Source organism: Sorghum bicolor, chromosome 4, assembly GCF_000003195.3.
Source record: "Sorghum bicolor cultivar BTx623 chromosome 4, Sorghum_bicolor_NCBIv3, whole genome shotgun sequence".
NCBI lineage: Eukaryota > Viridiplantae > Streptophyta > Magnoliopsida > Poales > Poaceae > Sorghum > Sorghum bicolor.
In genome coordinates, this window is record NC_012873.2 from 45,647,505 (window position 1) to 45,660,815 (window position 13,311).

Consider the following 13,311-nt stretch of genomic DNA (forward strand, 5'->3'; position numbering starts at 1 on the left):
CACGTCTACACCATCGTCTTTTTCAAATTACAATTCGTCTCCAACTCAGCTGCCACGTCACCCTCAGATTCAGTAGACACGTCGTCAATGTTTCGATCATAACTTCTTCATACGACATTGAAACATGAAAATCTTGCACTTATTGGAAAGGGGATGATGACGCCATTGTTTTGGATGCGGTCCCAGCCGTAAAACGTTGAGTGAATGCTAGTCATACATCAAGTGGACTGGAGTCACACGCCAAGCGACAGAGAATTGGAGGAAATTTGCTCCAATGAGCCTTGTTGGCCGGTGGGAATGGAAGGGAGAGTATAAAAAAGGTTACTCTTTTTTGGGGGCTTAATTCATGAATACCCTATTATTTTAGCTATACTTTTGTTTTTTCCTAATACACATGCATGTATATACTATATTACAATTTTTTAAACAAAAATAATAGGTATTGAGTTGAGCTTGAATAATGCTAGGCCCGTCCATGTGTAAGCATCCAACTGTGTGAATCTAGGACCATTGTATAGCTTTAGGATGAGAAGTTAGTAGCAAAAGGGCATTGCAAAAACACACAGTTGGATGTTTTATTTTTTGAATTAATACACAATTGGATGTTTACGCACTGACATATCGTTAATTGGTGGCATGTCCCCATGAAACCAGATGGAACTATCTTAATCTAATTTTGCCCTTGCACGAAATGACTACTTGGAACAGGACTTAGGGCGTCCAAAAACTTGCAGGAAATAGGACTAACCCAGCATAGCGGAGTGCAGTGGCCCAGAACAGACCAGATCTGAGCGTGGAATCCCACACCGATGGACATGTAGCTCTTATTCCCTCCTTTCTTCTAATCCTTGTGACTAATTAAAATTTGAGAAAATTATTTTCTTGTTCTAAAAAAGTTCCTCTTAGGTTTTTTGGTCTCTTTTTTGTCGAACTTAGCTATTTAGCCCTGAAATATTTTTTTTTGTTTCCTAGCCCTTTTGTTAGTTTGGTGGGATAATAGCGTTAAGTTGCACGTGAAAGTACTATTTTGCCTCTGGTGGAGATCAGCAACCTACGGATACAGATGCACTATACGGATCTTTCCGGTTGCTTAGTATCAATAATTTCCTAAAATGAACTACAATATTTTGTCAAGTATGAAATCATTATTTTTAATATATCTATTTAAAATACATATAAATTCCGCAAATATAATCCAAGTGCACACGTACACAATAATAAGTTCACAAAAATAGAAGATGTTCAAGTTCATATGACAACATACCTGAACAAGGTGCACACATACAAAAAGATGTTCAAGTTCACATGACAGTATCATACATGAACAAAGGTGCACATATACAGAAGATTTTCAAGTTTACAAATATGAGAACAAACATATCTAAGTCTAAATCTTCTTTTACTTCTTGGGCTCATTGCAGGGCTAGAGAGGTTGTGTTTTTTTGCTTCTAGTACCCATGTTTTTTTGCTTCTTGTGCTCGTTACCCAGTTTGCCCAACACCGACGAGCCCTCCTCTGCCAGCCTCGCCGCGCCTTGCTCGACCAACCCCGTTGCACTAGACTAGATGCGAGGCCCGAGTGGGCAGTGCCCTGCTAAAGGGTCGAGATAGTGGATTAGAGGGGGGTGAATAGTATTTTCTAAAACCTATCACGTCGGCTAACCGAGACAAATGTGGAATTAAAACTATTGGTCTAACCAAGACTCCCTCTATCTAAGTTCCCTAGCATCTTGTAAAAGATCCTAAACAAGCAAACAGGTGCCACCTTAGCAAGAGCTCACCTAATTAACCAATTCTAGGAGCAAGGTCAAACAAATCTATGTCACTAGTACTTTACAAAGTGGGGAGCTCCTATACAACTAGTAAGCAAAAGCACAAAGCTCCTAAGCTCACTAGGTCAATAACAAGGCAACTATATGTCAAATTAGAGAGCGCAACTTAGCTACACAAACTAAGCAATGTGACTAACAAGGTTACACAAACCAAATTAGCCATGCAAGGGAACTACTTCTAGCTACGTAAGCAAGAAGGTAACTAGCATGCTACACAAGCAAAACTAGTTACAAAAGCAACTACACAAGCACAAGTATATAGAAAATAAATAGAAGCTTGTGCGTGGTGAATGCAAACCACCGAGAAGAGTAGACAATGTTAACATGGTGATTGTTTATCGAGGTTCACTTTGTTGCCACCAAGCGAAGTCCTTGTTGAGACAAGCTCCAAGGTTACCACCAGTCCTCTTCCTAGTGGTGACCCGCAAGTCACACTCTCCCACGTGGAGTGCATACCACAATCTCTAGCACTTAACCCGGCCAGACCACTCGTTGTCCTTCACATCTCACTCTACTAGAGTTGCTCTTCGCAATCCCCGTGGGGTAAGCACTGTACCCCTCACAATCTCTTCTCCAGAGCACTACACAATCCCTTGTGTGCTTCGACAGAGTCACAAGCCACCAAGCTATCTAGGAGGTGGAAACCTCCAAGAGTAACAAGCACCACCGGCTTGCAACACGAACACCTAGTGCCACTCGATACAATCTCACAATGCAACCACACTAGAATCGCTCACTCACACAAATGGATGATCACTATCAAACATATGTGAGTTAGAGGGCTCTCAAGCACCACCACACAAGCCACCAAAGCCTTAGTGTGCTCAGCCACTAGTCTAGCCCGAGCTCAACCTCTATTTATAGCCCAAAGCCAAATAGAGCCGTTGGAGCCCTTATTGCACAGAATGCATGGGCGTCGAACACTCCAACGCTAGGTGTCGGACGTGCCTCCCCAGCGTCTGACGCTCATAGGACAGTCACGTGTCATTAGCCGTTTGAACTTAATCGTTGCCACCAATGGCTAACTCACACATGCGCCTAAAACAGTAGCATTGGATGCTCTGACAGTCCACAACGGACGCGGAGCCTTAGCACCAGACGCTACTCAGAGAGGCCCCGAACTCTGTCACTCACCGTAGGACGCGCCCGACGGGTGATCATCGGACACGCCCCAGCGTCCGACGTGTACAACTCGCAAAGCCCTGAGAAATGCTACGTACGTTGGATGCTCTAACGCCTAAGCGTCTGACGCTCCAACAACTCACGAGAAACGTGTGTAGTTCAGCAACACTGCGTCTGACGCAGGTCTAGCGTCTGATGCTGCTGACCATAGTGTCCAACAAGTGTTTCTCTGTAAGAAACACTCTTGTGACTTCTCCGAAACTTTCCTCTGGTGCAACAGAAAATGAGCACTTCATTTCCACGAAAATGTTGAATCCCGCATCGCAAGCTTGGCAGGAGAGAGAGAGGATCCCAAAACCCTCTCTATCCTTCAAAGTCTATTGCCTTTGCAAATGTGATAACACCACCAAGTGGAGACCACCATGTGCATGTGTGATAGCTTTTCACAACACTTTGCCAAAGGAGTTAGCCTCTCAAACTTGCCACGCCACTCGATTCTAGCACATATGCAAAGTTAGATCGCTCAAGTGCCACTAGATGACCGATGTACAAACAAGTTTGCCCCTCTTGATAGTACGGCCATCTATCCTAAATCTGGTCATCAACTTCTCTACACACCTATGACCGATGAAATGAAAATGTCCTAGGTTATATCTTTGCCTTGCACATTCCATTCCAACTCCTCCAATATTGATGCAAAATATGCACCAACCAATCACAAATGATATGATCCACTTCATATCATCACGTGACCCTATTGGTTCATCGATCTTGACCTCACTTGCTGTTGCCTTGGTCCATCGACATCAAGTCTTGCTCAAGCTTTATCATCACACGTGGTCACTCGCTTCAAAGCCTCCGACTTGCCCTTCACACTTACAACCGGCCTATCAAGCTAAGCCTCATTTTGATCTTCTCCATCTTGGTCACATGACTCCATGTCATGTCACATATGCAATGAGCTCCTTCATCATCACATATTCACTTGTGGACTAATCTTCTTTGTATCTCATATAAACACATATTAGTCCACCTAAGTTGATACTCAATTATCAAAACCAGACAAAGACCTTTCACCTGCCTCGTGGCCCCTTGCCTGTTGCCTTGCACCACGTCACCATGCTCGGCTAGCCCTGTGGTGCCCTGCCCGACCAACCCCTTTTGGCTGGGTTGTGCACGTTTGGCCGCCACGGCCACTGGCGGAGCCACCGCCCGGCCACCCCGGGCGGCCGGCCGGGCTCCTCGCCAAAATGCAAAAGAAATTTTCTTTATATTTATGTAGAATTATGTGATTTTATAGTTAAATATTTTTGCTTAATGAGAATTGTCCGGGCTCTTGAAATCTTCTGGCTTCACCACAGGCCACGGCCAAGCGGCTCGCTACCAACCCTAAGACCAGCCAGGACGCCATGCTTGGGCACGCCCAAGGTAGATCCTACGTTGGGCAAGGTGGATCTGCTGGCGGGACATCATCAATGTCGCCCTCCTCCGTGGCTAGTGGTGGCTAGGGTTTCCACTCGATGTCGCTACTTTTTTCGATACGATTTTGCCACTCACGTACAAAGGGGTAAGGCGCGGGCCAGTAAGGCTACTTCAATCTTTTTCGGCCGTGCCATGGGTGCTGCTTCATGGAACACATTGATGGAATCGACGGAAGGGCCAGAAAACCAAACAAAATTCGTCTCAGGGTCAAATAACAAGTTCGACAAAAGGAAGAGCCAAAAACTAAGAGGCACTTTTTGTAGGGCCAAGAAAATAATTTCCTCTCAGAATTTTGTTTAGATTTCATGAACCAATCATAAGATTAGATCTATGCATGGACCAAAATAGGATAATGGTCCATGAGATTTCTAATGGGCCGCTAGTTTAGAAGCCCCTGTTATGTTCGTATGTACAATTGTACATTCACTATTATTGAACATATATAGGAGCACACACTGTTAGTGATGTGGCTAAGAGTCAACAATCATAAGATGACATTACATCTAGTGTTATACCTAGACACTACCCCCTTCATTACGTACTACAGTTCAGTTATCATGGACAACAGGTTTGGAGCAGCTAATCCGTATCTGCCCAGCTGACCCCGTGAGTGGCGCGAGCCCCGACAGCTTAACCATGGCGTGCGCAAAGTCCTCACGGAACACCTCCTCCCCACGCGCTCCAGACGCGTACACGCGCACCCACCGCACGGTGCTCCCGGCGGTGAGCTGCTGGTCGGCGCGCAGGATGCCGCGGCCTTCCAACAACCTCGCGTAGTAGTGCGCGCCGAATCCCACCTCCCGTCCCTGCCTGTAATACCCCATCTCCATCGCCGCCGCACCGTCGTCGTCGCCATCGCCATCATCGCCGCCGCTGCCGCCGCACACCGCGCGCATCTCGCCGACCATGTCCGGATCAATGGAGTCGTCAGGCGCGCCGGTGCCGGCGAAGTTCCAGATCCTGTCGGCGAAGAACCTGCACCGCACCTTCCCGATGCTGTGCGCTCCTAACAGCGCGACGGTCTCCCGCTCCGTGAACTCCCGCCCGTGCCGCGCGAACGCTGCCAGCGTCATGCCGTACGTGGCGTTCGGCGACGGGATGCCGCCGGCGGCGGCGTCGTGGTAGAAGCTCTGCGCGCTGTCGCGGCGGCCCGTGAGGACCGGGTAGGTTGGTCCGCCGACGAGGACGACGCTGTCTCGCGCGGCGAGCGCCAGGATGTCCGCGCAGGAGACGGTTCTTGGACACGCTGCCTCCACTCTCCGCTTGATCTCCTCGATGGCGCTCATGCCTCGTAGCGACTGGTTTGGCCCGGCGTCGCGCTCTGATTTCCGGCCGCCGTCGACGACGTCCAGCAGCACCGAGGCGTCGCAGCCCTGCACACCGTCGACAATGTCTTGGCGTGTGCGCGTGTGAGCGTCGTCGTAGGTAAAGATGGTGAGACGGAGGATGACATGGAGATTGTTTGGTTGGTTTTGACGTACGTGGATGAAGCAGTCGTGGAAGAAGAGGCGGACGAGCGCAGCGGCGACGTTGGGGTCGGAGTGGTAGAGCTTGCGCATCGTGGACGAGATGATGTCCTCGGCGTCCGGGCATGTCTCGTCGTAGAACCCGAAGACCAGACCGGGTGAACTCGTCTCCGGCTGGAAGGTGAACGAGAAGGAGGAGGAGGATGAGTTGCCGCCGTTCTCGTCGTGTCCATAGTCATCATCGTCAGGTGAGAAATCGGCGGAGGACCTGCTGGCATCGCAACGGAGACTGACCGTGCTAAGGACGATGGACACAGCAGCTAGCAAGCAGATGGCTCTACGTGCCGGAGTTCCTAACGACGACATCTCCTCAATCCGCTGTTCTTGTAGTGATGATGATGGTGATGCATTGCCAGGTAAAAGGTTGTTGAGGTATGCCAAGTGAACAACGTGAGGATTTTAAAATAACGCGGGAAATACATTAATAGACCTGGAACCTGTTTCATTAGTTCACATCGCATTTAACTTGGCCCTGGAACAATGATCGGCCAATGTATGTACACAACCTACATAGTACTTCAATACTTTCTGTGTCTGTTTTTCTTTAGACGAACTTGTTTATATATGTGCTGTCCAATGCAAGTAAAGTGTGCTCACCACTAGGCCCATTGAAGCGACGGTTCTTGCATTGGTCATCTGCTAATCGTAGTGACTGATCGAGCAGTTGATGGCTGCCGCCTCAAGTGCCGGAATTTTACTGCTACGAAAACTCTGCAAGATGTGAAGATGAATCACGTTGTTTTTATGAGCGAGGGGGATCAACAGGAACACGCAGATCCTCTTTTTTTTTAAATGAAAAAAAACTTAGATGGAACCGTCAACCGGTGTGTTGTCGGGATGAGCTGGTAACTAAGATTAGAATATTATTATGGATAATCACAATCTGATTAATTCAATTTACACGTCGATCGAATCAGTGTCAAGGGCACGACACAAATGGATTCGATAGGTGTCTGTACATGGAAAACACATTGGGCTTTTTATGCTGTCTCACACAGAGAGAACCGGCTTTTTTTTTACAAGAAACATAATTCATTCATTAACAGCAAGAAGCTGTAAGTAACCTTACATGTTAGGGTAACATTGTTCAGAGGCTGAAGGATAGGACACTGAGACCCATGTTCTTCATAAGAGCAGAAAGCTATAGGCCAAAGCCTGTCTAGCTAAAAGATCCGCTTCTTTGTTGTTTTCCCTGCTAATCTTGTAAGTAGTAATTGATGAGTTCTAGGAGCAATCATCGAATTGTTGTATATAAGTTTTCATTCTCTAATCAGGAGGGTGATTGTGTTGTTGTTCGTTGAGAAATTGAAGGAGTGATATGTTGTCCGATAGAATCTGAGCTTCGTTTACCTGCATAATATTAAGAATTTTGGCAGCAAGAGCTACAGCAGCTGCTTCAGCCATAATGACCAAGGAGGTGTCATTTAAAACTGCTGTTTTGTGGATTCTTGACTCTGGCTATGCCTGCATGTTAATGTATTCCCTTGCAACATCTGCGGATTTTGAATATGTTGGACTTGAGTTCCTGCATTGGTAGGATGAATGTGATGGTTACCATGTAAGTGAATTTGAGTATGAGCCTGCAGATGTGCATAAGCATGGGATTTGGCCGCCTGATGGATAATCCAGGCAATCCATGTTTTCCTGTTAAATCTATTCTATTGTCATTTCATCTTTTGGTCATCACCATTATGACTATGATCATCTCTTGCTCCATCACTTGGCATGTACCAACCTCATTAAGTCTACACACACTTAGTGTAGAGGTTAGTACTAGGATTTCATCAATTATCCAAAACCAAACTAGGGCTTTCAATCTCCCCCTTTTTGGTAATTGATGACAACCCTTTTACAAAGATTTTCAATAAAATTTTCTTGGATTCATGTTGCTTGCCTAAGCATTTTACCATGTGCAAAGGTTATTGACGAGTTTCATAAACCTAAATTGGTAGCAACTGCTCCCCCTACATATGTGCTAAGAGTTTGGATTTGAAAGCTTGCACATATGCTTGAATAGGAAATACAGGAGTCAATTTCTACCAAATGATGTTAAGGTGTAAAGAATGGACCTTTGAAGCGTGATACCAATTGGAGTTGCCAATATACACCATCCTTAGCACCATTAGTAACTAGACATTCACAAAACTAGAACACCTCGTGAGATCAACATTATAAATAAGGTTCTAGTACCACTTATGAAACAACTAAAAGTCTAGTTACACTACCTATGCATGCTAGTTCTTCATTTCATCAATCAAATCTACAACTAGCATACACCACACAAGCAAGGTATCGGAAAGAAAGCTTCTAAAGCTAATGCAAATGCAAGCAAACATATGCGATGCACATTCAAATACAACATACAAGTTTATGAGCTTGCTCCCCCTACTTGTGTGCTTCAAAATTTTAATTGATCCCTTTCTTTTATCTTAATACTCCGCTATCTTTGTACTTCTTTGTAATTTCTCTCTCCCTTTAGCAAATCTTTGGGGAATTCTCTCCCCCTTTGTCATCAAGGACCACAAAAGGTGAGCTCAAATTTTAGATAGGTTAGTGTGAAACCTTGTGAAGTGAGATCATTTTACCAAATTGGTCCAATCTAGATTACTTGCCTAAGAAATTTAACTCGGTTTGATCCGAGGACAAGCTTTTTCACACCTCCAAACAAGGGTTATCTTGTACCATGTTGAGTTAAACACTTATAGCTCATATTCTAGATCAAACACTAGGATTGCAAGCCTAAAAACATGTCATATGCTCCCACTAGATCAAGTCAAGCATAGAAGCAATAGTGGTACCATACAAGCATCAAATTCATTTGATTTTCATGAATGAGCCTAAGACATGTAAGGAATGACTAGATGTGTTAAACAAGTCCTTAGCAAAGAATCAATCACATGTCAATCAATTTTACCTTGCTTTGCTCGAAGGAGAAGCATGTCATATAGTGGGGGTGCATCAACACATATTTGAGAAGTATGTTCAATTCATTCCTTAGCTTGCAAAACCTCTTCTCAGCAAGTGGCTTGGTGAATATATCGGCATGTTGATCATCGGTGCCTATACTCTCAACGTAAATGTCCCCTTTTTGTTGGTAATATCTTATGAAATGATGGCGGACATCTATGTGCTTTGTTGTTGAGTGTTGAATCAGATTGTTGCTGAGCTTCACGGCACTTTCGTTGACTCACAAATGTGTTATTCTTCAATTGCTTGATTTGAAGACCAAGGAAGTAACTAAGCTCTCCAATCACTGACATCTCAAATTCATTAGCTATCATGTTTCCAAACTCCTCAGAAAATTCTTGGTTGGTTGATCTAAATATGATATCATCAACATATATTTGCAACATAAATAAGTCTTTGCCAATCTTCTTGGTGAAGAGAGTGGAGTCAACCTTTCCCATCTTGAAACCTCTAGAGAGTAAGAAGTCTTTCAATCTCTCATACCATGCTCTTGTGCTTGCTTCAAACCATACAATGCCTTTCTTAGCTTGTAAACATAGTTGGGTTTCTTGTCATCTTCAAAACCAGGAGGTTGCTCAACATAAACTTCTTCATTGATATAGCCATTGAGAAATGCACATCCATTTGATATAACTTGATGTTATGTGCAAAAGCATAGGCCAACAAGATCCTAATTGCTTCCAATCTTGCAACCGGGGCATATGTTTCACCAAAGTCAAGACATTCAACTTGAGTATAGCCTTGTGCTACCAATCTTGCTTTGTTTTTACCACTATCCCATCTTGATCTTGTTTGTTGCGAAAGACCAATCTAGTACCAATTACATTGTGATCACTAGGCCTCTCAACTAATTCTCATACTTGATTTCTTTTAAATTTGTTAAGCTCTTTATGCATAGCATTAACCCAATCAATATCTCTCAAACCTTCATCAATCTTCTCTGGCTCGATGTGAGACACAAAGGAGAAATACTCACAAAATGATTCTAGTCTTGATCTAGTTTGCATTCCTCTTTGAATGTTACCTATGACATGATCCAATGGATGATCTCTTGCAATATTGGTTGATTGAAGTATTTGCACTTGATTGCTTGCATTTGGTTGATTATGAGATGACGTACTAGCTTGTTGATCTTGCACTTGAGTACCACTTGTACTAGCTTTATTTTGATCATGAGAAATACTAGCTTGCACATTAGAGGTAGGAAGCACTTGATCTTTTTCATCTTCAACATCAATCACCTCTCTAGGCCTTAAATCTCCAATGTCCATGTTCTTCATTGCATCGGCCAATTGAGTGCCTCTCACATCATCTATATTCTCATCTTCCTATTAAGAGCCATTGGTTTCATCAAACTCAATATCATGCACCTCCTCAAGTGTACCACTAGCCAAATTCCAAACTCTATAAGCTTTGCTAGTAGTGGAGTAATCAAGCAAGAAACCTTCATCACATTTCTTTTCAAATTTGCTCAATCTAGTGCCTTTCTTCAATATGTAGCATTTGCAACCAAAAACTCAAAAGTTTGCAATGTTGGGCTTTCTTCCATTCAAGAGCTCATAATGGGTCTTCTCCATCACTGGGTGACAATAGAGTCGGTTGCTATAGTAGCAAGCCATGTTGATTGCTTCGGCCCAAAAGGAATGACTCACATTGTACTCACTCAACATTGATCTTGCCATGTCAATCAAGGTTCTATTATTCCTCTCAACAAGACCATTTGATTGTGGAGTGTACTTGGCCGAGAATTGAAGCCTAATGCCAAATTCATCACAAAGCTCATCAACTCTTGTGTTCTTGAATTCACTTCTATTGTCACTTCTCACTTTTTCGATGGTTGTTTCAAACTCATTGTGTATTTGTCTGACAAATGATTTAAAGGTTGCAAAAGCATCACTCTTGTCACTAAGAAAGAATACCCATGTGTATCTTGTGAAATCATCCACTATCACAAATCCATATTTATTTCTTCCAAAGCTTGTTTATGTGGTTGGTGCAAATAAGTCCATGTGCAACAACTCAAATGCCTTGCAGGTACTCATGATGCTCTTCTTTGGATGAGTGTTGCCAACTTGCTTTCTAGCTTGACATGCACTACAAAGCTTATCTTTCTCAAATGTGACATCTTTCAAGCCTCTAACAAGATCATGATTGTCTGACTTGTTCAATTGTTTCATTCCAACATGACCAAGCCTTCTATGCCATAACCAACCCATGCTAGATTTAGTGAGCAAGCATGTTAACAATTGAGCTTCACTAGCATTGAAATCAACCAAGTATAGATTCTCATATCTAAAGCCTTTGAATATCAAGTCAGAGCCATCTACACTTATGATTTCTACATCATCAACTCCAAATATGCATTTGAAACCAAGATCACAAAGTTAAGCTACGGATAGCAAATTAAAGTTCAAGCTCTCTACTAGTAGCACATTGGAAATGCTCAAGTCATTGAATATAGCAATTTTACCGAGTCCTTTGACCTTGTCTTTGCATTGTCACCAAATGTGATACTATCAATACCATTGTCATCATTGATGAATTGAACATTCTTGAATCACTGATCATGTGTTGTGTGCACCCACTATCAAGCATCGAATGCCTTCCTCCAGCTTTATAATTTACCTATAAAACAATTCAATGTTTCTTAGGTACCCATACTTGTTTGGGTCCTTGGAGGTTAGTGACTATGCTTTTTGGTACCCAAATGGTCTTCTTATTTGGACCCACAATTGGTGTACCAACAAACTTAGCATGCACACCCTTCTCACCCTTGGTAACCACATAACAAGAATCAAAACGAATGTAAGGTACATTAGCAATTTTCTTGTTCTTGTTCAATTTATTGCAATTATGCTCTAGGTGCCAAACTTGCTTGCATCTATTGCAATACTGACCATTGCTCTTCATAATAGTTTTGTGAGTTGCAAAGGCCTTCTTGCCTTTCTTGAGAGTATAGCCTAATCCCTCTTTGTTGTGAGAAAATCTTTGGCTACCTAAGCACTTTAGCAAGCGGGACTCACCCCCATAGGCCTTGCCTAGGGCATAAGTGAGCTCATCCACCTCTCTCTTGAGAGTTTCATTCTCAACCTTTAGTGAAGAAGCACAAGTGACACTAACACTAGAAGTAGAGGTAGAGTTGGTGGTGGTGGATGAAGACCTACAAGAAGAGTTAGTGGCAACAACAATAGATGATTTGGGTGATTCTTTAATTAAGTCACATGTTGTGCCCACATCACATGATACAACAACCTTTTCCTTGTTCTCTTCTATTAATAAGGAGTGAGCTTTTTCAAGCTTGGTGTGAGCCTTGCCAAGATTCTCATGGGCATCCACTAGACTCTCATGATTAACATTAAGCTCATCAAAGGATTGTTCAAGATCTTTTAATTTCTTGGCCAATTCTTTGCACTTCTTGTTTTTAGAATGAATAAGTGAATTGGCTTGCTCTAACATGTCCATGAGTTGTTCATTAGTGAATTCATTTTCATCATCACTATCACGTTCATGTTCACTTTCACTCTCATCATATTGTACCTTGTGGCCCTTAGCCATAAAGCATGAAGGAGTGTCAAAGAGTGATGACTTGTTGTTGATAGCAATACTAGCAAGAGCATTCTTCTTCTTAGATGCCTTGTCATCATCACTAAAATCATCATCTGAATAAGCATCACTATCCCATGTCACAACATAGGATCCACCCTTCTTCTTATTCTTCTTCTTTTCTTTCTTCTCCTTCTTGTTCTTCTTGTCATGCTCATCATTGTCACTATTATAAGGACAATCCACCACAATATGATTGGGACTCTTCCACTTGTAGCATACCCTCACATACTCCTTGTTCTTGAAGTGTCTCTTCTCTTTCTTGTGTGATATCCCTTCTTCTTCTTCATATTGCCAAATTTGCGGACAAAGAGTGCTAGTGCTTCATCATCACTATCATCATTGAAGCACTCCTCATCACTTGATTCTTATTGTTGGTGCAAAAGCTGATTTGCAAACACAAAGGGCTAATACCCAATTCAAACGTTAAGGCGTGCCAGCCAATTTGACCTTACTATCGGCAAAGATGATAACTCGAATACTTTGGTCCCGACAACAGCGATGCGCCCGGATGTCACGGCCAAGAGGTATTCACACGGAACTCGAGAATACACCGAGCTTAAGTCGACGAACTCCAAAGAACTCGTAGTGAAAAAGGAAAATATGACGAAGTCGTCGAAAAATAGATGTTGGAATATGAGTAATAACTTATGTTTGATTGATTGATCGATTCTTCATTACAAGGCCCTAGGGTCTATATTTATACCCTGCTCAAAGAGCTACAATCAGATACGACTAGGACTCGAATTCCAAACTAAACAGAATCCGTATACAAAACGA

At 43.2% G+C, this 13,311-nt stretch overlaps 1 protein-coding gene across 1 annotated transcript; it reads right to left on the reverse strand.

Moving 5' to 3' along the window:
* On the reverse strand, positions 4,984–6,267 carry LOC8056678 (putative Peroxidase 48). Its single transcript, XM_002453782.1, has 2 exons — positions 5,917–6,267; positions 4,984–5,808 (listed from the first exon to the last, which is right to left on the reverse strand). The coding sequence occupies exons 1-2, from the start codon at positions 6,265–6,267 to the stop codon at positions 4,984–4,986; spliced, it is 1,176 nt and encodes a 391-aa protein (XP_002453827.1).

Coding starts and splice junctions, on each gene's coding strand:
- LOC8056678 (XM_002453782.1), bottom strand. CDS start 6,267: ATGTCGTCGTTAGGAACTCCGGCACGTAGAGCCATCTGCTTGCTAGCT. Junction 5,809..5,916: donor TCCACGACTGCTTCATCCAC/GTACGTCAAAAC, acceptor GACGGTGTGCAG/GGCTGCGACGCCTCGGTGCT.